Source organism: Vigna unguiculata, chromosome 7 (genome assembly GCF_004118075.2).
Source record: "Vigna unguiculata cultivar IT97K-499-35 chromosome 7, ASM411807v1, whole genome shotgun sequence".
Taxonomy (NCBI): domain Eukaryota; kingdom Viridiplantae; phylum Streptophyta; class Magnoliopsida; order Fabales; family Fabaceae; genus Vigna; species Vigna unguiculata.
In genome coordinates, this window is record NC_040285.1 from 20,955,283 (window position 1) to 20,979,595 (window position 24,313).

Below are 24,313 nucleotides of genomic sequence, written 5' to 3' on the forward strand. Positions count from 1 at the left end.
GACGTCATTTTTCACCAAAAAGCCACTATTGTTAATCTTCACATATCACAGGGACCAGTAGAATCACGTTTTCTGACAAGGAAACTAACATGATTCTTTGTTGCAACTTGGTTTTGATTATTTCTCCATTCTTCTACTTGGAGACAACTGAATCCTATGCTCCTTTGAAAGTCCTTATGTCAGTTATCAAATTTCAATTTTCTCCCTTCTTTTTTCCCTGTACTAAGCTGTCAAATATGCCAATAAGAACATAGCATGGTGTGTTGGTTTTACTAGTTTGTTTCAGCTCAAGGTGGATACATATATAATAAAATAATTGTTAAGGTGAGAAGAAAGTGGTGGGAATTGATCCCTGCCATGGAAACTAAGAAAAAGCAACCTCATTAGCTGTTACGAATCTTATCCTAATGGTTTCTTCAACAACAATTGGTTCTCTCAAAGGATCACATTTCAAAAGAAGATGTTTGTCTTTATTTTTCAAATATCATTGTCTTTTCATTTTTCCTTTCCACACTCAAGATAACCATTAACACAAATATATATCCTCACACAACACCCCACAATATTCTGAGCTTAACCCGATTAAGTAATCACACTATGGACAAAAACAATGGCTCAAACTCTTCTGTGTGCAACAAAATCCGTCAAGCACTTGCAAGCAACCTTGCTGTTCGAACCGTTCAACGCATCACAAGCTTCAATCAAGAACCTAAACCACTCACCAAACATCCAAAAACACCTTCTTCCATCACTAACATTCCTATCCAAAACAAACCACACTCGAATCATAAGGCTCACAGACAAGGACCAGGATCAGGATCAGGAGCAGTTCCAATAAAGCTTGATCACTCAGCAGTCTCAAGTGCAGCAAAAGGTGCAGAAAGAGCAAACAAAGTTGCTATAAAAGGTGAGCCTCATGCACAGCGTGTTCCCATGCAAGGGTATAAACAACAGGGTCATGGGGTGCTCTCAGAATCACCACATGGTAAGAAAATTGACATCAATGACCATTTCAAAGATTTCATTCAACAAACGAGGGAGAAAATGATGAGAAGCATGACGAACATTGGTTGGGGTCAGAACAACCATGCGGCTGCACCAGATCATGAGCCTCAGCATGGTAGCCACAAAAATGAAAGCCATTTTTCTGACTTTATTCAGCGCGCTAGGAAGAAGCTCAGAACTACAACTACTGTTCGAAAGAATAATTACACGAAGAAAGAGTGAGAGTCTGAATATTGAAGAAGCTTGATCAGTAAGTAGTATTGCTGGTGTGGTGTGGTGTGGTAAATTATGAGTTCAGGCCATCCCTTATCGGGATATGCATGCATGATATTTCTTTCTTATATATATGTTGAACTCTTAATACATTGATCTATATTTTGAATTCAGTTAAATATTCTCTATAAAAAGATGTTCTTGAGTGAATTTTCTTCTTCCCCAGTAAATTCAAAAAAAAAAAATTAGGAGGAATTAAAAGTGTCATATATCATATCATATAAAATCCACAGAAGGTAATTAAGCTTGACATACTAATGCAGCCATAGTTTACATGAGACATTTCGCAAATCAGAATATATACGAAATATAGACAAACAGAACAAGATTCCCATCTAGTATACGACAACAAACTTTGAGTGGTTCAATAATTTGATTAGGGAAATTAAGGATGGTCATGGGAATTTTTCAAAATTCAATCTAGATTTAGTTTAAATCCAATAAGATTTAGTATAAATCCAATAAAATAGAATGGATCTATAATTCAAATCCATTTTAATTAGATCAGAATTTGAATTTTTTTTCAATTCAATTTAAATTGGATTAGTTCTAGATTGTATCTACTTTATTAATTAGATTAAATACAATAAAATCGAACTAAAATACCTGGTTATTAAATCAATCAGACATGGGTCGGGCTGACTCGGTTCAACCTAGGTCTAGACAGACTCATGTTGATCAGGGTCTACTTCATTTTGCTTGACTTGGGTTTGATTCACTTTGCCAAATCCAAAGTTTACCAGAGTCAACCTGGACTATAATTGTTGGGCCGATGAAAACATGTCTTGAAAAGTTCCATATTGTTTAGAATAACCTAGGGGGTGGGTATTAGTGATTATATAATGGGCTCTAAGTCTATGATGTTCCTTGTCCCAAGTCAAAGACACTTTGAGCTAGTGTTTGATTTTTCTTATTCTATTGTAATAGAATGTTGTGAGGTGTAGCTAAATTCTTGTTTTGGATGGAGCGGGTGTACTTGGGGTCAAAGGGTTGAGAGTGTTGTCTGTGTGTTGTAAAAAATTGCACATAGTGATTATTCTATGTGGTCGAGATTTTTCTCCATATTTGGAGTTTCTAGTTATATTCTCGTGTTCTCTGTTTAATCTTATTTCTCTGTTAATAGGGTGATTCTTGGGGGAAAAAACGGTAATGTTCTTAATTGATGATTCATTTTTTTCAACAAGTGGTATAGAGCTATGGTTCGGTAGGATTTTTTCTCAGTATGCTATGTGGTTGCAACGTAGTCTGATCTTTCACATTAGAAAAGATTAATTCCTTGTTGTTGGAAAATCATCCTTGGTTGTTGAAGTTGCAATGAGAAATTTGATGGAAGGATCATTGTCAATGTTGTGTTGACGCGGTGAATCTGTAGCTGGGTTCGTGGAGGTGCATGGGCTATGAGTCCTATTGGATCTACCGCGTATGGTGAGATGCTCCTAGATCTGCGGAGGAGGTCGCAGTTGGTGCATGCATGGCCTGGTGATTGATGTACGATGGAGATATGATTTGTGTGAGTTACAGTTTGCGACATGTGCATGAAGGAAGTACTCTGCGATTTACAGATATGCTTCGATGAGAGTCAATGGTGGTGCTATGTCAACAGGTGTTACGTCGACAGGTGTTGTGTCTCCGACAATGGAGTCAAATGGCACGATGGCTGCAAAGTGCGGATGTTCAATCTATGGCTTTGTGCAAGGTTCGGTGGTTTTGTATCATGGGTTGCAATATTGTTCTGAAAAAAGGGTGTATGATGTTTATGCACGGACATTGGCTAATATTTGTGCAAAGTGTGTGGTGATTATACATGAACATTGGTTAGCATTAATGCAGGGTGCATGGAAATTCTTAGGATGACTTAATTCAAAGTGGAAATTTTGGGGATGGTTTGATTCCAAGTGAAAATTCTTGAGATTGTTTGATTTCAAGTGAAAATTATTCAGATTGTTTAAATTCAAGTGGAAATTCTCGGGACGATTTGATTCCAAGTGATACTTTTAATGGTGGAATATGATTGTTGGTATAGGCAATGAAGATGTGTTTATTTTAATCAAGGTGGAGAATGTTGGGTTGATGAAAATAACACATCTCAAAAAGTCTCACATTGTCTAGGATAACCTAGGGAGTGAGTATTGGTGACTATATAATGGGCTCTAAGTCCAAGATTTCTAATTCTTTTGTAATAGAGTGTTGTGAGGTGTAGCTAAATTCTTGCTCTGAAGGGTATGGGTGTACTTGGGGTCAAAGTTTTGAGAGTGTTTTCTATGTGTTGTACAAATTTGAACATAATGATTGTTCTCTATGGTCGTGGTTTTTCTCCGTATTTGGAGTTTCCACGTTATATTCTTGTGTTCTTTGTGTTAATCTTATTTCTTTGTTAATATGGTGATTCTTGGGGGGTAAAGATGGTAATGTTCTTAATAGATGATGTGTTTTTCCCTACAATAATCCATTTGACTTGACCAGGGCCTAAGTCGACCGGGCTCCACTAGGGCTTGGGTTAACTTGGCTCCACATGGGTTATTGCCAACTCAACTTGACTTTAGGCTTGAGAAAACTCTGGCTAAAATCTCGGCCCAGGTCCACTCGTCTCTACCTTCAACCTAGGTCAACTCAACTAGACCTTTAGCTAGGATTGACTCATCTCGAGCTTCGGTCGGGACTGACTTGCCATGACCTTGAGTTCAGACTGCCTTGTTGCGACCGACTAGGCTTAACCTTTGACCGAGGTCCATGCTAGGCTGTTGGAAAGGGTCAACTCAATTCAACATTCATAACCGGTCAACTTTACTCCACATTCTGCTCGGGTCAACTTGGTTTGGACCAACTCGACTCGACTTTGAACCTGGGCCGACTTGTTTCGATTCTTTTTCCTAAGCCAACTCACTTGACCTTTACATTGGGCTAACTCGTCTTGATTTTTTGACAGGGTTGACTCTACTCGACCTTCAACCCATAATGACTTGACCTTTGACCTAGATTTGATGGACTCAACTTGACCTTTATTTTTGGCAAACATGGCTCGATTCTTCGGCCCAAGTCGACTTTGCTCGACCTTCAACTAGGGTAACTTAGCTCAACCTTCGACTAGCGTCGATTTGCCTCGATCTTTGGTTCAGACAGACTTGCTTCGACCTTTGACCGAGGTTGACTTGACTCAACCTTCGACCAAGGCCGACTTGGCTCAAACCTCGGATAGGGCAAACTTGGTCGACTTGACTCGACTTTCGGTCGCAACCAATTATGTTTGACCTTCAACCGAGGTTCATGCAACTAGGCCTGCGACTGAGGTCGACTCGACTTGACCTTTATACCCAGTAAACTCTACTCGACCTTCGACCTAGGTTGATTTGGTCTAGGCCGACTCAACTTCACCTTCATTTTAGGCCGACTCGTCTCAATTCTTATGTGTGGGGGTAACTTATCTTAACCCTCATACTAGGATAACTCATCTCAATTCTTCAACCTGGGTTGACTTAGTGACCTTCGACCCATACTAACTCGACTTGATCTTTGACCCGTGCTGACACGATTTGGGTCATATCGGCTCAACCTTCATACCGGGAGAACTTGGCTCGACCTTTAGTCTAGGGAAACTCGACTTTATCTAGGTTGATTTGACTCTACCTTCGTCTTAGGCTGACTTTGCTCAATCTTCGTCTTAGGCTGACTTGACTCAACTTTCGAATTAGGTTGATTCGGATCAATTAGGGATCACAAATAAACTCATCCTTGTAAGTATTTTCTAAACCCATCACTATTAGAACGAAGAATTTCCACATTAACTAGGTACTATGTGAAGTTGCAACATTTGCATATTGAAATTTTAAACTGGACCACAACTTACATATTGAGAATGGTCTCAAATGGAAGTATTTTAAAAAAGTGTCAGTATAGTGCTATTGATTTAATTATGCTGAAAGATAAAAAGTTTAACGAAAGTTGTTTCTACTAAGGGTCAAATTTAAAAAATATATTTAATAAGTATTTGATTTCATGTAATTCTTCTTTATTTTTGTTTTTGTAAATAATGAAATTTGTTGGATGAAGCGTTGGTTATGCTCTGAAATTAAAACAAGCGTATTAGATATTATACAAATTTAAAAGCATAATATTGAAAAGGAAAATTAAAAAATGTTATATACTATTTTCATAATTCACTCGTACCTGACAACTAACGATCCTATCAATCGCAAGAATCTTACATGTTGTAAGCTTTTTATGTATTAAAAACTTGTTAAAGTAGGTATTAATAACTTGTTTGAATTACACTACATTGTTAAGTATTGATCACATAATTTTGGATACAAATTATATATTTCTTTAGGAAAAACACTTTTCTAAAGCGAGATTAATTTTAATGTAGATTACTTATGGAATTGTTTTGGTGAAAAGTTTTCTAGGACCTTTCATTAGATTGTTTACGTTATTTTAAAGAGAAAAACTTCTCTTATTCATAGAAATGATTCCCCCAGTATGCTTCTTAATAGAGGAATGAAAAACCAACTCCATTCTCCACTCAGAGAGGAAGAAGGAGAGAACTCGTTCCAGAAGCTATAATATACGCTCACAAAAGCTTGTCCCAATAATTCTATTATAGAAAGGTCATTCTGAAACGCCTTTCATGTGTTTTGAAAAGTTCTTTTCCGAAAGTATTACATACGTTCTGGTTCCAAAAATCTCGTTCCAGAAAATATTACACGTGTTCCAGATATCTTATTTTGGAAATCCTGTTTTGAAAATCATGTTTCAGTTGTTTTGAATGATTTCTAAAACACATTATCCGAAAATTACTTTTATGAGGGATAGAATGTTCATTCTAAAAAGTATGAGGGTGGAATTAGGAAATATGAGAGTGCAGGTAGAAAAATCCCATTTTTCTTTAATGACATGGACGACAACTTCTTGCTGCACCTCCATATATTTCAACCTGCATCTCGCTTGTGAGATGATCTATTTATCCTTATCTTCTTTATTTCATTTTCTTCTTCCTTCACAAGTCCCTCACCTCTCTCCCCAACTCCTCCTCTAGTTTTTGGTTTAGACCCACCATCGGAACACTTTTTGCCATTGTTAGGAATTACGTTAGGAACCGTTTTTCTTGTTGTACTAAAGATTGTTTTTTGTTTTCGTTCTTGCAAGTGTATATTCCGGAATATAATTGTACAATTTAAAATATATTTTTTATAATTCAAAATGTACAATCTGAAATATAAAACTTGTATTCTAAATTATACATTTTAGACATGTCGAAATGGTACATTCTGAAATAAAAAATAAAAAATTTAAACTAAAGAATAAAATTAAAATTTTAAAGTATATAGAAGTATAAGTAGGGATGACAACAATAAGATGGGATAAGTTTCATTATTCCATATCCATTTACAAAGTAAAAATTTATTCTCATTCACATACTCAATGTGTATAAAATTTTTGTTTCATTTCCATCTTTATCGGGTAACGGATATACTTTCATACCCGTATCCATACATGTTTTCTTATTGTTTCAATATCAATTAATTATTTTTTCTATACAAAAGTAAAAATCACATAAAAGAAAATATAATATTATCAAATATTCAATATAAAAAAGATATATTCTCATATCTTTAGTGTCAAATATTTTATAAAGAAATTATAATTGGTTAAATTTCAAATCAGAATAACAAATAACAATTAGATAAAGGGGAAAATCATGTAAAATATTTCACAATTAACATAAATAACATTTCACAATCAAAACATCTATAAATTTTGCAAACATTAAGGAAAACAAAAGACATCCCTTTATAGAGAACATTGTTTTAGATGTTTAAATTTGAAAGATGAAAAAAGATGTACAAGTCCTAAACAACAAAAAGCTACAAAATACATATGAAAGACCCAAACACAAAGGGTGTAACTTCAAAAAAATCATAATTAAAGTCATGGCTTCTAAACACGTCATCTTCTGTGTTGAAGTTCATGCCTTCTGTTGGATTTGTGTCGTGCTGGATGAGGAAGGGAATTTGGGTGTGTTGCCTAGGATGCTTCAGTTGCTTGAGTTGTCTGTGTTGGTGCCTCGTATGATTCTTCAAGTGGCTAACTTGTTTGTGGTGGTTGTTGGTAAAATGCTCCATGTGGGTGACTTGTTTGTGGCGTTGCTTGGTTTGTTGCTTGACCTATCTGAGGTAATTTTGTTGGTATCCCGCTTGAGCTGACTCACTTGTAGTGCTGGTTTTGATTGAGGCAGTTGGGGGCAAGTCTTTCTATTGTGCACAAGTTCTTTACATATTCCACATTTTTTTCGTAAACCACATTTTATTAACTATTTTTCATTCTTATTCAACTCTCAAGCTTCAAGTCTTCTTTTCTTTTTTGGTTTTCTAGGTAGAAGTCTTTTAGGTAGAGGCAAAACATCAGGAAATTATATAACATCCTATAGTTGGTCACAATTGGTATGGTATATGATTGATTATTATGTTTGTTCATATGTTGAAATTTTAAACCAGTGAGGGATGAAGTCTTCTGCATTAAAATGGAGAAATTTCATTGCAGCCAATGAGTGACAACAAGGGATCCTAATGATACTCAATTTCCTTCAATTGCATTCTCTGTTATCTATGTTCATAACAAAGTTCTTTCCATTGAATGTGTGCGTAACCTAAAAAAATTTATTTGTTGACGACCTGCCACAATAAATAGAAAGTTGATGACAACAAAACCTTTGTAGTACACTTACAAAGAATCAGAAATGCTGATAATGAGAATTAAACTACCTTGGTATCCAATTTTTCGTTTCTTCCGAAATCTAAGACATATTGACCCTTCTTATGAGGTCACCTTCCCTCATGTAAAGTCATATTTCTTCCATCATGGTGATTCTAGGCTTAGCCCTTGCACATAGGTCTTAGTGATGTTATTCACCAATTTGTTTGACATAGGTTTTGGGTTGAACCTTGATCTTAACCAATACCTATCTAAGGAACATTGACGAAGAACAATATTTAAGGCTTCAACAAGAGAAATAACCCTTTATGGGAATTTCACGAATTTCAAAACAATTTGATTATCACAATTTATTACCATACATGGATTCAAGGGGTCCATTATATTTGACGACTACTAGCAAAACCAAAGAAATAAATTATCCAAAATTATGATATTCATATAATTTCTTCTACCATACTTGTATTATCATTTAACAATGACATATACTAGTCAAAATTAATGATAAGAAAACATAATTTTTTTGGAAACAACAAGGCTAGCAGTGACCAAGGTCTGAGTGACATGAGTTATTAACAAATTTGAAATACAATCAACTAATATTGATAGCAAAACAAACTCTCACCTTGGCAGACTCAAATTACCATGGCTAGCTTGCTTTGCTTAGCCAACCATTGATGAGGTAAATCCATATACAATTTAGTGAGCAATACAATTTAATGTAATTATGTTGAGGGTGTTGCCATTAGATGTTTGAATGCGTCAACATTAACTTTTTTAATCATCCTCATATCTCTCTCCCATTGTTGTGGACAAGTGCTTGTAGTTGCCTTCCAAATCAAACGTTTCAAATTTTTTCTAGGGAATTTCTTCCTAAAGTTTGCATATAAGTGGCGCATACAAAATCTCTGGTTAGCTTAGGCAAGAGTAATTGTATAGCATGCAACAAAGCCTATTAAAAATTAAATTATAAGTACATGTTCACTAAGGTTAAAACAAAAACATAAATTGTAATACATACATTTTGTTGGTCTAACATGAAAGTGATTGAGGACCACACATCGGGACTATGAAGATCCTCAATTAACAAGTCTAAAAATCAGGTCCATGTATCTTTATTTTCTACTTCAAAAACAACTCATGCTACTGGCAACATCTGATCATTATCATCCCTTCCAATAGTTGTCAATAGTTCACCTCCATATTTCCCTTTCAAAAGACACCCATCCAAACCAATTATAGGACAAAAAGAGATGAAACTATCTTTGCATGCTTTTAAATACATATAAAATATCAAGAAATATATTTCCCCTTCATTTGTTTCAAATTTTACATTTGTAGTAGGTCTCGAATTTGATCTAATAATCTCATGGGTGTAATCATATATTCTTTTAAATTAATCTTTTAAACAAAGCTTCAACTTGTTTAGTGGCCAATATCTTTGCTCTATACACCATTGACTTAGTGATATTATTTCGTTATGAATGTTCACTATTCTCATACTTGGATTATCTCTTATTGTGTTCTTTAATTGTCCACTTAACCACTTAGCATTTAATAAATTAACATTGAATTCTCTGGTTCATGAATGATTGTCATATATTGTCCTTAATTACCATATCTTTGTTGCATGGACATACCCACAATATGAAAACTAATTACAATTTCCTTTTGGCACAAAACATATCATTCTTTTGTAATTTTAATTTTCTTCCAGAATGCACTTCCTGTGTCTTTAAGGCTTCTACAAACTTTTTCTTATATGTGAAATATGTTCCAAATTCCCACTTGTATTCAACCATGTTTTTGGGCATTGAAAATGTCATAAACCTTGAGTTATTGTTGCTTTCTAAACCCTATGATTGATCATTGTCTTCACCACTGCTCAAGTGGTCACTTGTTATCAAATAATCCTATATCATATATCTTCATGTTACCACTTTCATGACATATTAAACCTTCAACCTCATCATCCCCGTATTTCGTATTTCGACTTGTACTTCCCTCACTAGATTGAAGTTGTACTTCAACATTGCCCTCTCACAACTTATGGTTAACTATATTATCTTGATCATAATCAACATTGACATGAACTAGTTCCTCTACATCCTCAACACCTTCATGTACATTCTCAACAATGTTGCATCATCATTATCACTTAAATCATGACCTTCAGACTTAATCCAACTCTCAACCTTAACGTTATCATCTCCCTTGTCATTAGCCCCAATCTCACACTCAACCTCTATCCTAAAATCAACCTCGATCTCAAACTCGACCTTCATCCCATCCTTATGATGATTATCAACATCATCCTTCATGTCAAAGTTAACCTTATTTTCTCCCTCCACCCCTTACTTACACTAAAGATCAACATCCTTCTGCATGTCAGCCTCACAAGCCCTAACATCCTCATCCACAACATCAGCCTCAACATCCACGTGATCCCTATCTCCACAACCACTATGACTATCCACCTCACCCTCCACTTCAAAGTCCCACTGTGTATAGGTTCATCACCTACAATGTAATATTCCAATAAATTATCTACTACTTCAGCTTCAAACACTATATGTACTACAAACAAGTGCCCCTCACCATTTTTTCTCGCAATAGTGACCATGTGCATTGCATCGTTGTCATCACACAAGAGCTACAACTTTTTCTCCAACACAGAACCAACACCAAAATTATACCATAACTCATTCACGACATTATAACCCATCTCTTTAAGTTTTCCCAATATCCCAAAATATTTGAGGGTCCTCATTACTATATTTGAGGGTCCTGTTGTCTAGAAAGTGTCCACCATGGTGGTACACAACTTCAAAAAAATCATCAGACATCCCAACCTATATAATATAACCACTTACCCTATCAAATAGCAATGCCCACGAAAAACACATAAATTACACCACACACCCCAAAACAAGTACTACAACTTAAAACTTAGTCTCTTTTAAAGAGGACCACAACCCACCCACCACATATACAATCGACACAATACCTTTGCAGTACCGACACAGTACAAATTCAAACTTATCCACTGACAAATGGAATAAAATACATGTCTTCGCAACAAATGCAAAAGCAATAACACCAATTTATTTTCCCACACAATTAAATAGTATTAAACACTAAAATGATACTCACAAACGCATAATTGGAAACCGACAAAGGAATTAACCGTGAAAACTCACCTTCGACGAAGAAGACTCTAAAGAATGAACGCGATAACTTCTTCTCCAAACAATGAACGAAGGAATCTCCAATTGTTGCCCCAAATTTAGTTTTCGAATTTCAACCTACTCGAGCCCTTTTTATTCATTTTCAACCTAAATAAAAAAAAAACTGCACCAAAATCCACATCAACAAACATATTACAAAGCCACGTTTCACACAGATGCCACCTAATCGCTCCAGCTCACCTCGCCATTAATAATTTTAACGTCCTCAGCATTGAGGACCAAATTGAACCTTTTGAAAAAATACAAGGACCAAATTGAGCAAAAAAAAAGGGACCAAATTGAAAAAAAAAAGGAGACCAAATTGAACCAACTTAATAAATTAGAGGACCAAATCAATAATCAAGCCTATTTGAAATAATAAAAATAAACAACAAATAAAAATATAAAGAGTAAGTAAAAAAAATAAACAATTTGATACACCATTGAATAAAATCGAACAAAGAAAAAAATGTATAATTAAGTGTATGATAAGATGAAAAATATCTTGAAGATCTGAGAAAGCTTTCCAAATATTATAATAGCCGAAATGTTGATAGATAATGAAAGTTGTTTTAGCAAAACAACATATTTTCAAATAAAACAAGAATTAAGGATCAAAGAGGTAAAAAAAATTATATTACCTAGTAAATAAATTACTTATGCAATTGAACACTTGAAGAGTCAAAAATTTTATTGAAAAAAATATTAAATAAAAGGTAAAGTTAATCAAATGTGAGAATTTCATAAATAATTTTATCTAATTAAGAATTTCTTAATTTTTACACTGCATTTAAAACTTATCAAACCGCATAATTGGTAATGCTTACTCGTGTTCTTTTTCTATCTGCTTTTAGATGTTAGATTTCTGTTTTATTTTTTAGGTTTAAATACTTATTTGGTCCTCATTTTTGCAGTAATTGTTGCCGACAATCCTCATTTTTTCTAAATGTTTAAAATGGTCATCATTTTTGCAATTTTTGTTTAATTTGGTCTAAAAAATGAGGACAATTTTAAACACAAATTGTAAAAATGATGACCATTTTGAACATTTGAAAAAAATGAGAACCATCAGCAACAAACATTGCAAAAATAAGGACCAAATATGTATTTAAGCCTATTTTTTAATTTTTTTTTTTAAATTTAAAGTTAATCAACTATAAAACTAATCTTACAAATTTGTATGCCAAATTGTGTATTTTTATATAGTTTTGGGATCACTTAATTTTAAATTTTGTAGTAATGAGTTACATTTATGTCCTAGTTAGATAATTGATGCTAGAAATAAATTTCATTATTATTCATCAACATTAGTCACACACTTGTAATAATAAATATTTCAGGTAAAAGAAACAATTAAATGAATACAACCAACTTAAAAATAATTTAAAGGTAAAATAAATTTTTGGTCCCAATTTTCGTCAAATTTTGTCAAATAAGTCCTAATTTTGGTTGTGTTCGAATAGGTCCCAATTTTCGTCAATTTTGTTCAATTAGATCCTTTTTTGCTAACACCGTTTAAATCATTAATGGCCATAAACAGTGACTGCCACGTGTCACTTCGTGATTTTTTAAAATTTTTTTAATTTTTTTTTAAATGTCCATGTGTCAACCCAATAGCGTGTCACATGTCAAAGTCAATGTTCTATATTCCATTTGGTCCCTATATTTGTTATTTTTGTTCAATTTAGTCCCAATTTTGTTTAAAATTGACCAAATTTAATTTCTATATCAAAGTTATAATGATGTGAATTTTAATATATTATATAAAAATATTTAATAAAAAATGTGATTTTTAATATAAAAATTAAATTTGATTTCAATTTGGAGAGGGATCAAATTGGTTCATATTAAAAAAAATTGGAACTAAATTGAACAAAAATAACAAATATAGGGACCAAATTAAATATTAAACATTGACTTTGACATGTGACACGCGGCTGGGTTGACACAAACATTTAAAAAAATTATTTTTTTTTAAAAAATTAAAAAAATTCAAAAAAATCATGAAATGACACGTGATAGTCACTGTTAATGATCGTTGATGATTTAAACGGTGTTAGCAAAAAAGGACTCAATTAAACAAAATTGACGAAAATTGGGTCCTATTTGAATATAAAACCAAAATTAGGACTTATTTAACAAAACTTAACGAAAATTGAGACAAAAATGTATTTTAACCTAATTTAATCAATGTTAAGACATTTTAACAACAAACCTTTTCTAAATATAATTCAATTACTCTAAAGTGTATCCGTCAAACAAGGATTCATGTAACAACAAATTTCAATCATAAAATCATCATTGTATTTCTCGCTTTAACTTAGAGTTTCATACATCATATACATTGCTCACATTTTTAACAAAATTTATTAAGTTCTTATTTCTTATTTTAGTTTATATACACAAAAGTATCTTTCATTAACCCTTACCGATTAATATCAACCCAATTAGCAAAGTCTTCTATTAATATGAAAGCAATAAAAGTTATTCTCACATCATGTCTAAAATTCAATAATATAGAATATAACAATTGTAATTAAGTCAAAACCAAATTAAAATACTACATTAATTCAAACGTAAAAATAAAACCTCAATTTAAATGCATTAATTCAAACGTAAAATTAAAATCGTAATTAAAATGCTTAAAATTACATGTAGTTGTGAGCAGCGACGGTTAGGAATGGAGTTTAAGCATGGTTCTAACATCATGTTAGAAGTGGAGTTTAAGCCTAACTCAATCTTATAAAATCGGCTTTTAAGGTGAGGTTTACACCTCATTTATTATAAAATTACTTTATCTCTCATCGATGTGGGACTTTTAATAGTGACAAATTTAAAATCCTAGGAGGATATATAAAACTAGGGGGACAAAATAATTTTTTTTCAAATATCTGGTAATAGTTTTAAAAAATTCAGGAGGTGCACTTGCACATCCTCGTATACATGTATGTTCGTCGTGGTGTAGAGGATGATTTTCTTTTTGTTCAATCAGATTTAGTGGATTAATTATATGAAACAAAGACTAAACAGTTATATATACTCATTTATAAATATCACCATAACAAGTGGAATCTACCAACACTTTGAAAAATTATAAAAACGGTACTTAAAGTATTATTAGTGAGTACTTTATAATAATAGTACTTAAGAGAGTTTTTTTTTTTCTTAATAATATGTGGAAGTGGACTTTTTGCAAGTTTTAGTTTTTTTTATCAGATGCTCTTCTCCAATAAACAAATCAACAAGGCCCATGACAAAATAATTTTGAAGCCGCGTTGGGTCAACTTTATAAGTTATGTTCTTTTCTTCTTATTTTTTTCATGTTTACGATGCCATAAATAATTGAAAACACATATTACGTACTAATAGTGAAAAATAGTATATATCATTGTCTAATCATAAATCGTCATTATGAAAAAAATTATAATTTTTAAGTAATTAAATTAAAAGTTATACTAACAATAATATTTAATTAGTTAATAATGTAATATATTCTATGTGATTATGGATGACCATTGATAGTAAAAATAATTAATACAAACTCACTCGACAAACCTGAGAATAGTTATTTTTAATTTGAAAAACATAAATAATACAAATGAGTAGGATATATATATATATATATATATATATATATATATATATATATATATATATATATATATATATATATATAAAGAGAGAAAGAGAGAGAGAGATTGATTTAGAGAACTTAATTTTTTATAATAATATTTTGGCATGCAAGTTGTTTTTACACATAAATGGAGAACAAAGTTTTTTTTTAATTGGAACAAAGTTGCTTAAGGTTATAAAAGTGCAAATATTGAATTCTATATCTTACGTAAAGTACAATTCATGAAAATGACGTTAATCTACTTTGAGGAAGAAGAAGAGAAAAAATTAAATTTACGATAAGATATTTAATGTGGTTGAAAAGGAATAGTATTATGAATATAATGTTACTAAAATAAATGATGTGAGTGCAGTTTTATTTTCAAAGGTGGAAAGTGTATGCAAAATAAGCAATGTTTCACTTTTCTTTTATAATTTTTTTTATCCAAAATGTGACGTAGTACCTCATGCCTGGTGATATTTTAAAATAAGCTATAATCATTCAACTGAGAAATAATATAGTGATATGTATGGTCTAAGATACTAATAATTTTTTGCTGTATTATTTATCACAACCGTTACTTAAGTCAACGATTATAATGAAATGTTATAATTAAAATTAACTTTTAATTAATTAAATGTTATATTAAAGTTAAAGACTTTAAGTGATACTGTGATACAGTAATACCGATTAAACTGCCACATCAGAATTTGTCGTCTCATTTTTAAATCATAATTGAGTTATATATTTATTTGTTGACATCTCTTGATTTTTGTAATGATAACGTAAATAATTTCAAAGTATTCAGAAGTTAAAATTAAATTCAAGAATAAATCTATTTATAGACAAAACCATCATTTCAAGATGTAATGTATTATAAATTTCAACTGCATTTATATTATATATTCCTATTTGCACCTACAAATATTATAATAAAAATTAAATCTTTTCTTTTGTCCATAATATATCGTTTGTTTGATTCAATGGTATAAAAAAATTAATTGAAAATGTTTTTATAAGAAAAGAATAATACCAAACGATTATTAAAAATAAGTTTACAGACGAATATCTTTACATTGTAACTTGTCTATGGAGCGACTATTAAATTTAAATACATCTTAATAGTATTAATATCACAGATCAATTAACTATATTATTGATTTTATTTCAACATTTCGTCTTTATCAAAACTCAACATCTAATTAATTTATTAATTTATTTTAACAGCGTTGAACTTATATAGCGATTCACACACATTGAATTAGATTTCAGGAGGATTTTTCTTCGTGCAATCCAAAGGTTGATAAATGAACCAATTTAACTTGTCCTGATTGTTTTTGCAGTAGTTTAGTAAATTAACATTTTTCATTCTAGATCGGAATGCTTTAGAGTTTATGAATCCACTATGAGCACGTATTTAATTAACAATTCAAAGATTAATGTTATAAATATTTTCAAATAACTAAATTCTATGTTAATATATATTTCAATCAAGAATTCGTCTATTTCTTTCTAACAATCATATTTTTTAGAATTTAAAGACGAAATGATGAGCAAAGGTTAGAAAAAGATAAAATTAAAGAAGAAAACAAATGAAGAATGTAATGGAGATGAAGCTTTCGTAAGAATATAAATTGTAGTAAAATAAATTATTAATACTAAAATAATAATTTAGAGAGGAAATCAATAAAAGTGATAACCCAAATTGCTACAATCAACACTAAATTTGTCATTTCTTCATGTTTGCGACGTTCTCAAGTGGCGGAACTATTGAATGACATAGGAGAGTCATGGCTCCCTCAATTTTTTTTTCAAATTTATTATATAATATATATATATATATATATATATATATATATATATATATATTTAAATTATATTTATATATTATTTATATTAAGTTTATATTATGGAAATTATAATAAAAGATAAAATAAAAAATTTAATGGAGATATTGATTTATAAAAGAGATTAGAATTTTTTTTGGCTATAGGATTTTTTCATCGTGTAAATTATCATGAAAGTGTGTGAGGAGAAATAAATACAAAGAGATAGATCGGGAAATAAAAGTTAGGAAACACATAGATTGAGATTGAAGTATACATTCTCGCATGATCTCTTAGTATCTTATTATGATCTATGTATGTTAGATTTTTAGATTTATGATTCTTTTAGTATGTTTCTTCAAATTAAGTTTATCCCAAATTAGTATAAACCTAATTATGATTTTAGGGATTCTTTTATGAAATTGGTATGAACCCTAATTATACTTTTTCCCAAATTATTATAACCCTTAATTATGAAATTTAGGAATTTTGTGTTTTCTACTTACTATGGTAATTTTTTTTTAAGTTTTGAATTTATACTTATTTAATTAAAGTGATATGAGTTTTGTTATTTTTGCATTGTGGTAATTGTGATTTGTGAATATAAATTTTATCTTTTTCTAAATAGGTGATATGTGATAAATTTATATTAGAAAGATTATGATAAAGATTAAAAAAATTGATTATTTTTTTAAAGAAGAAGGTTTGTGATAAAGATGAAAAAAATGCATATACATTTAACTTTTCATGAGAACCAAGAATTCAACACAAAGAAAAACAAATCTCTAAAGTTCCTAGAGTTATATATAATGAATTTAAAAATTTATTAGAACACGATCCAGGAAAAATATCGTCAAATTTGACAATACCCACTAAATTAAATTGATGAGGTACGAAGAGCTTATCTAAAATGATATTCATGGTTTGGTATCATGATATAATAGCATGATATAATAGCGAATAATAGTCATATTTTTTTGAATTCTACTATTATGTGTGCTTTGTTTTAAGAAGAGGAAATGAAGAGAAAAAATGAAAAACTTTTTTTTCTAACTAAAAAAAATTATATATAACAAATCTAATTTGACACCCCTAAATATTTTGTCCAAGTTTCGCCACTGGTTCTCATAATGTTTTAAATTATATCCATAATTTGTGCTACTTTTTTACATTTTAATTCTCTATCCATAATTTGTCACCACTTTTTTACATTTTAATTCTCTATTTACATTTTAATTTGTCCCTATTTTTTCTAAGAGTTACACTACAAATAAAAATTACATAAATGAAACAATTGTCTTAAAACTACTCACATTGTGCCATGTGCTCCCATTCTTTCCATGTTACTGGAGCAATTACTATGAATAACTTTTCTCTCGATTTAACTTTAGTCTTTGTCTCGATTGCACTTTTCTCAATGTTTTTTTATTTTATTTCAATCACATTTCTCTCAATCTCTTGATAGCATATTCTTTCGATTCACTCCTCGATCTTGCACGTTTAAATACACCTCTTTTTTTACTTCGTCATTTCACTTCTTTCAAACTCTTTGTGTCAATTCAATTTATTTTTTGATACCCTCGACACTTGACGTTTAACTTATGAATTAACCTTGTTTTAAGTTTTTTTTTTTTACATTTCATATGAACTCTCAAATAAATTTTGTATCTGCAATTACAATTACGGGCTATTTTGTTAATTAAAGTGGTATTTCCCTAGGGAGTACAATCACAATTCATTCTCACTTCTATACTCATATAGATCATAAAGCTCGCTTACTAACTTGAGTGTCGACGAGTCTTTTGCAAGTGAATCTTCTTCCTCTATACATCAACCCATTCGATTCTAGCCAGCAAGAGCATTCAAGCTACAACTTGGATCTTATCACATGTCCAAAGGCAAAGGTCCGTACTCTGAATCTTAGTAAGAACATTTGGTGTCCACCATCAGACCCAATAAAAATTTATCCTTCCTCCATAGTTTATACTATCATTACCTTGCGTAAAGATAATTCATTACTACTAACAATCATCTTACTCGTGCTACCATGAATATTTATGATCAAAATTTAGCAATGCCTTTGAGGAGTGCTATCGTGACACTCCATCTCTTTGAAAAAGATTATTTTAATAATTTTGCTTCGAATCAAAGATGTTATGTCATAACAATGTCTACTTTCTTGGAGGGGTGGCTTAAAGCTACAAGAGATTCTGAAGTGCTTTACACCAACGCCCACATGGATGCACCAAAGAAAGGAATGCCAGAATTTGAACCACATTGGATCATGCTTCCAGCCACAATATTATCCCACCAACAGTATGTGTTGCCTTACGTTTCGCAACAGCAACATCAGGACATATCTAGTAGCAATAACAAAATCATTTGGATTGGTGAACATCCCAAAGCTCAAAGCTCCACCTAAATCATCCTCACCCTTCTTCACAAGAAAAAGGGAGTCACCTGTTACTAGAACAACGCAAGGCAACACTTTGACGAAGAACAAAACAAGGAGGATAACTAACTTGATTTGAACTTCATACATGAAATATGTGAATAAAGTTGAATATGAGAAGAAACAAGCAAACAAGGAGTTGCACGATGGCACAATACACAAATAAAGCACAATCATTTCAAAAAGGAGATCTCGCATGGAGTAGCTCAGGGTTCCAATACCCGAGTACAAGAGCAACTCAGCGTGACAATGCACAGTTTCTTAGAAAGAAAGTTCCAAAAGTTCAAATTCAGAGAAAGTCCGACGATGCCCGCCTAGTTAAAGCATATTACTAAGGCGGTGATACTAGTAAAATCACACACCTCTCTTTGGACTCACCTCTCTATTTTCTTCCAAAAGACAAAGCAAACACTCTAAGACGACAATACAAAGCTTGCCTAAGACGACAACACGTACAAAGTCTGCCTAAGACGATAACATATACAATGTTTGCCTAAGACGGTAGCACATACACATCTGCCTAACACGACAACACATGCAAAGCTTGCCTAAAATGACAACACATACAAAGACTACTTCATAGCAGCACAAAGCCTACTTAAACAACACCACAAAACCTGCCAAAGACGACAATTCAAAATGCCTAAGACGACACTTGCATCAATAAGCCAACTAAATAACGGTCAAAGACAACCACCTATAGTTGATTAAATAATATATTATTGTTATTATCATGCTGATTTATTATAAATGTGAAAAGTTTTTATTGTCTTTTATTTTATAATAGATTTCATGGGCCTAGAATATAAATACATGTGTTATTTCTCCCAAGAGTACAATCACAATTCATATTCATTTTTCTATTCATATAGACCTTAAAGCTCTCTTATTGACTTGAGCATCACAAAGTCTTTTACAAGTGGATCTTCCCTTCCTAAACAATGAGAGATTCAATTTCAGCCATCAAAAAATCCAAGCCACCACTTGGATTTTGCCATTTTTCCAAAGGTCCACGCTTCGAATCCCAATAAAAACATGTCTATAGAGAACCATTGTTAAATTATGACAACAATTACAATTAAACTATCGTTAAATTGTTTAGTTTTAACAACAACTTTTTTAATAATTAAAATATGGTTTTTTAATCTATGTTTTTTTATAAGATTAAAATTAATTAAGTATAAATATTTTACAAAATTAAGTACTGATATTTATATTAAAATTTAGTGGTAAAAATAATGATTAACAAAATATGGGTTAATAATATACAACAATGTAATATGTTAAAAAGTCAATTTTAATAAAGAACATGAGTATAACATTTATACAAATAATAAATTTGGTCTTAGAGGAGAGAGACAATATTGCTCTATTTTAAAAAAAATTATTAACAAAACATGAGTTAATAATATACACAATATAATATGTTAAAATTTATTTTTAATAAAAAATATCAGTATAATATTTATACAAATAATAAATCTGGTTTCAAATTAGAGAGAGATAATATTGCATTATTTTAAAGAAAAAAAATGGGACAAAATTGAATCAAATAGACATAAATAGAGTAAATTGAATAATATTATATATATATATATATATATATATATATATATAAAAGAATTAAATTGAAATCAAGACGCTTAACCATGACACTGGCACGTGATATTGTCCTTTCACGTGACAATGACAGAGCCACATGTCACACCACGAACTTGATACGTAACAACACAAAATTTTTGCAACAAAAAGAATTAAAATTTAAAAAATCTACATATTGATAGATGACATGCTTTTAACGCGATTATTAATTTTATAAGAGACCTGATTAAGACATTTTTTCAAAAGTTAAAATATAATTAAAACTTAAAAAAAAATGAAGACTAAGTTGACGTGCTCCCACTCAAGTGGAAACAATCCGAAACGACTATTCAAAAAACATTTTGAAAATCTTTAATAATAATTGTTAAAAAGGCTTATGCACAATAACGAGACGTCGTTCGATTAAAAACGTTAGAGAAATGTGTTTCTATTTCAAAACTAAATATGGTGCCAAATTCATTTAACATTACTTTTCTATTGTCATTGTAATTTTTCTCAAATTAATTATTATATTAGTTTTAGTAGTTAAACTAGATGACAGCTCTCAAATTAAGACAAATTATGAACTAATTTTTTGATAAACATTTTCTATTTCATGCTTAGAAAAATTGATCTAGAATTACTTTTATGAAGAGAAAATAATAATAATAATAATAATAATAATATCAAACAATAATAATAATAATAAGGTTAAATATATTTTTGGTCCCTCAAGTTTCAGTGAATTTTGGAATTAGTCCCTCTTCGAAACTTTATACCAATTTAGTCATTCATCTTTAAAAATGTTTAGTCCTTCTTACGAATTTTTGTTAAGTATATTTGACATTTTAAACGCATTTTATGATAATAATTGAGTTATATTGAAGCGAAAAATATGTCAAATGGCCTAAAAGTAGCTAAATAATATTAACAGAGATATTTGTTGGTTCAATTATTGTGTATTAGCAAAATATATGATCAAATCTCGGTAGTTTGATTAAATAATATATTATTGTTATTATCATGCTGATTTATTATAAACGTGAAAGGTTTTTATTGTCTTTTATTTTATAAAAGATTTCATGGGCCTAGAATATAAATACATGTTATTTCTTCCAAGAGTATGTAAGGCCCAATTTTCTTCCTTAGTGTTTTAAGGGCTGCCCTTAACCTAATGGGCCTAAAGGCTGGCCCAAGCAGTGAAAACATACCCTAATCTGCCTTAACAGTCCTAGTTTTCCTTCACTTTCAGAAACAATACACTTCTTGCCTCCGTGAGCAGCCTCAACGTTCTGCTAGGGTTTTGCCGTCAACCCATTCCAAGCTAGTTAATCGATCTCTTCTATTCCTCTATTCCACGTAAGTACTCTTAGCTCATCTTCGCCTTTTCCAAGCTGGTTTTTTTCTGAGCCAACAAAGATTCGTAGTGACAACTTTATGTTTTGTAGTTTCCCATTTTCAGCTCCTGAATCTACTCTTAGATCTGCTGTGCTCGGCTGTTGAGTGTCGCAAGTCCCCTTTTTAGCTATATCCAGGTAAGGGAAGCTAGACCTTACCATATTTTCGGTAGAATCTGCTTGTTTGATGAGTATATGATGATTGAACGGCTTGTGTGTGGTCTTCTCTATTGCGATGATCATCAACCTTGTTGATGTGAGCAGATGTGAGAACCCCTGGCAGTGGTAATGATGGTAGGGATGCTGCAGCTTGATGGATTTAATGGGTGTTGGGCCATTGTGGGGCCCAACAATGAAGGATTTTATTAGTCATGCTTCTCGTTTTCGAACAAGACCTAGTTTAATTACTTGTTTCTTTTAGTGTATTTCTGTTTGGGCCGTGTGGAGCCCTATCTTTGTAATCTGGGTATATCTGACGTATGGAATACTCTTATACCATAACCCCCGTACTCTCTGAATATTCATGTATGTGATGTTTTATTTAATTTGAGGTTATCCAGTTTTTGGGACGTTACATTTATGGTATCAGAGCGGTCGACCCTTAGGATCTATGGTCTAGTGTGCCTGCTTAACTATCGTTGTAACTTTTGTGTTGCTAGCTAAGCTCTCAGCTAATCAAGTCTAACTCTTGTTTTTCCTGTGTGCCAGTGACATGGCACCTCAGCGTAGGAACTCTCAGCCTTCTCAGGGTGATGCACCAGACATCGCCAGGGCTATAAAGCGATGGTGAATGCTATGGCACAACAGAGTATTGCAATGATGCAACAACATGAAGCATCAATGCAGCGACAGGCAGCCTCAATTGAGCAGCAGCAACTGGTTATGCAGCAGATGGAAGCTGCTAGGGTGGCTGCTAAGGACGCTCATCGTCAACACATGGAGGCCCTCCGTTAGTTGGAGGAAAACAGGACCACTGCCCCTGTCCACGGTCTTGAACCGAGACCTCTCCATCGAGAATGGAGTTTGGAAGACTTTCTGAAGCATCATCCGACTAAGTTTAATGGGAAGACCAGTCCAGATGTCGCAGATCAGTGGTTGAAGGACATTGAGAGGATTTTTGATGCTAAGATGTGCCCCGAGGAGAGTAGGTTGGCCTTCGCGGTATACATGCTCATAGGGGAGGCTGAGCACTGGTGGATCAATATGAAGTCCATCATGGAAGAGAGGCAGGAACCAGTTACTTGGGAGGTCTTTAGGAGAATGTTTCTCTCTGAGTACTTCCCCGACAACGTCAAATATGCTAAAGAGGTAGAGTTTTTGCAGTTGACTCAAGGAAGCAAATATGTGGTTGAGTATGCGGAAAAGTTTAAGCATCTTAGTCGTTTCTACACCATGCCACTAGATGAAGAGTGGCGATGCAGGAAATTTGAGAACGGTCTCCATGGAGATCTTCGGCTGATGGTGGCCCCACTATCCATCAAGGACTTTGCAGCCTTGGTGGAGAAGGCTAGGGTTATGGAGAAGATGAAAGTGGAAGTGGAAACTCAACACTCACACCAGCAGAGAGTGGAAGGACCATCTGGGTCCAGGCATAGGCACGAGGAGAGGAGGAAACCCTATACTAGGCCTCATTCCGAGTCTTAGGGGTCTAGGGAATCCTCTTCTCAACAGGGTAGGATTCAATGCTATCAGTGTGGGAGACCGCACAAGAGGAATGTTTGCCCTCAACTCGCAGGCTTCAAGAGGCGCAACAATTGTGGCAAGGAAGGTCACTTCGGCAGAGATTGCCCCACCCTCGTGAGGACAACGACGCGTACTCCAGTTCCAGCCCTAGTCCAGAATCAGCAAAGGAGGGGAGGCAACAGGCCTCAAGCATCGGGCATAGTGTACGCTATGATTGGAGCGGAGGCAACAGGCTTAGGTAGCCTTGTCATGGGTAGTTGTGTGATTGTTGGTAAACCTGCATGCTTTTTGACTCTAGAGCGACACACTTTTTTGTGTCTGAAACTTGTGTGCAAAGGTTGGGTCTGTCGATTTGTGAATTGCAATGTGACCTTGTGGTATCTACTTCGGCATCGGGTTTGGTCAGGACATTGTCCTTGTGTGCTAGGTGTCCAGTGGAGGTAGAAGGACGCAGGTACAAAGTGAATCTGATCTGCCTACCTCTACAGGAGTTGAAAGTGATCCTAGGAATGGATTGGCTCTCTGCCAATCGTATCCTTATAGACTGCCGA

General features: G+C 32.6%; 2 protein-coding genes across 2 annotated transcripts; both read left to right on the forward strand.

The window, feature by feature from the left end:
• Positions 1-484: 484 nt before the first annotated feature.
• LOC114189829 lies at positions 485-1,412 on the forward strand. The gene has a single exon (XM_028078529.1). The coding sequence runs from the start codon at positions 598-600 to the stop codon at positions 1,225-1,227; it is 630 nt and encodes a 209-aa protein (XP_027934330.1). The 5' UTR covers positions 485-597; the 3' UTR covers positions 1,228-1,412.
• Positions 1,413-22,862: 21,450 nt separating this feature from the next.
• LOC114191282 lies at positions 22,863-23,723 on the forward strand. Its single transcript, XM_028080453.1, has 2 exons — positions 22,863-23,028; positions 23,110-23,723. Exons 1-2 carry the CDS (start codon positions 22,863-22,865, stop codon positions 23,721-23,723), a joined length of 780 nt encoding a protein of 259 aa, XP_027936254.1.
• Positions 23,724-24,313: the final 590 nt, after the last annotated feature.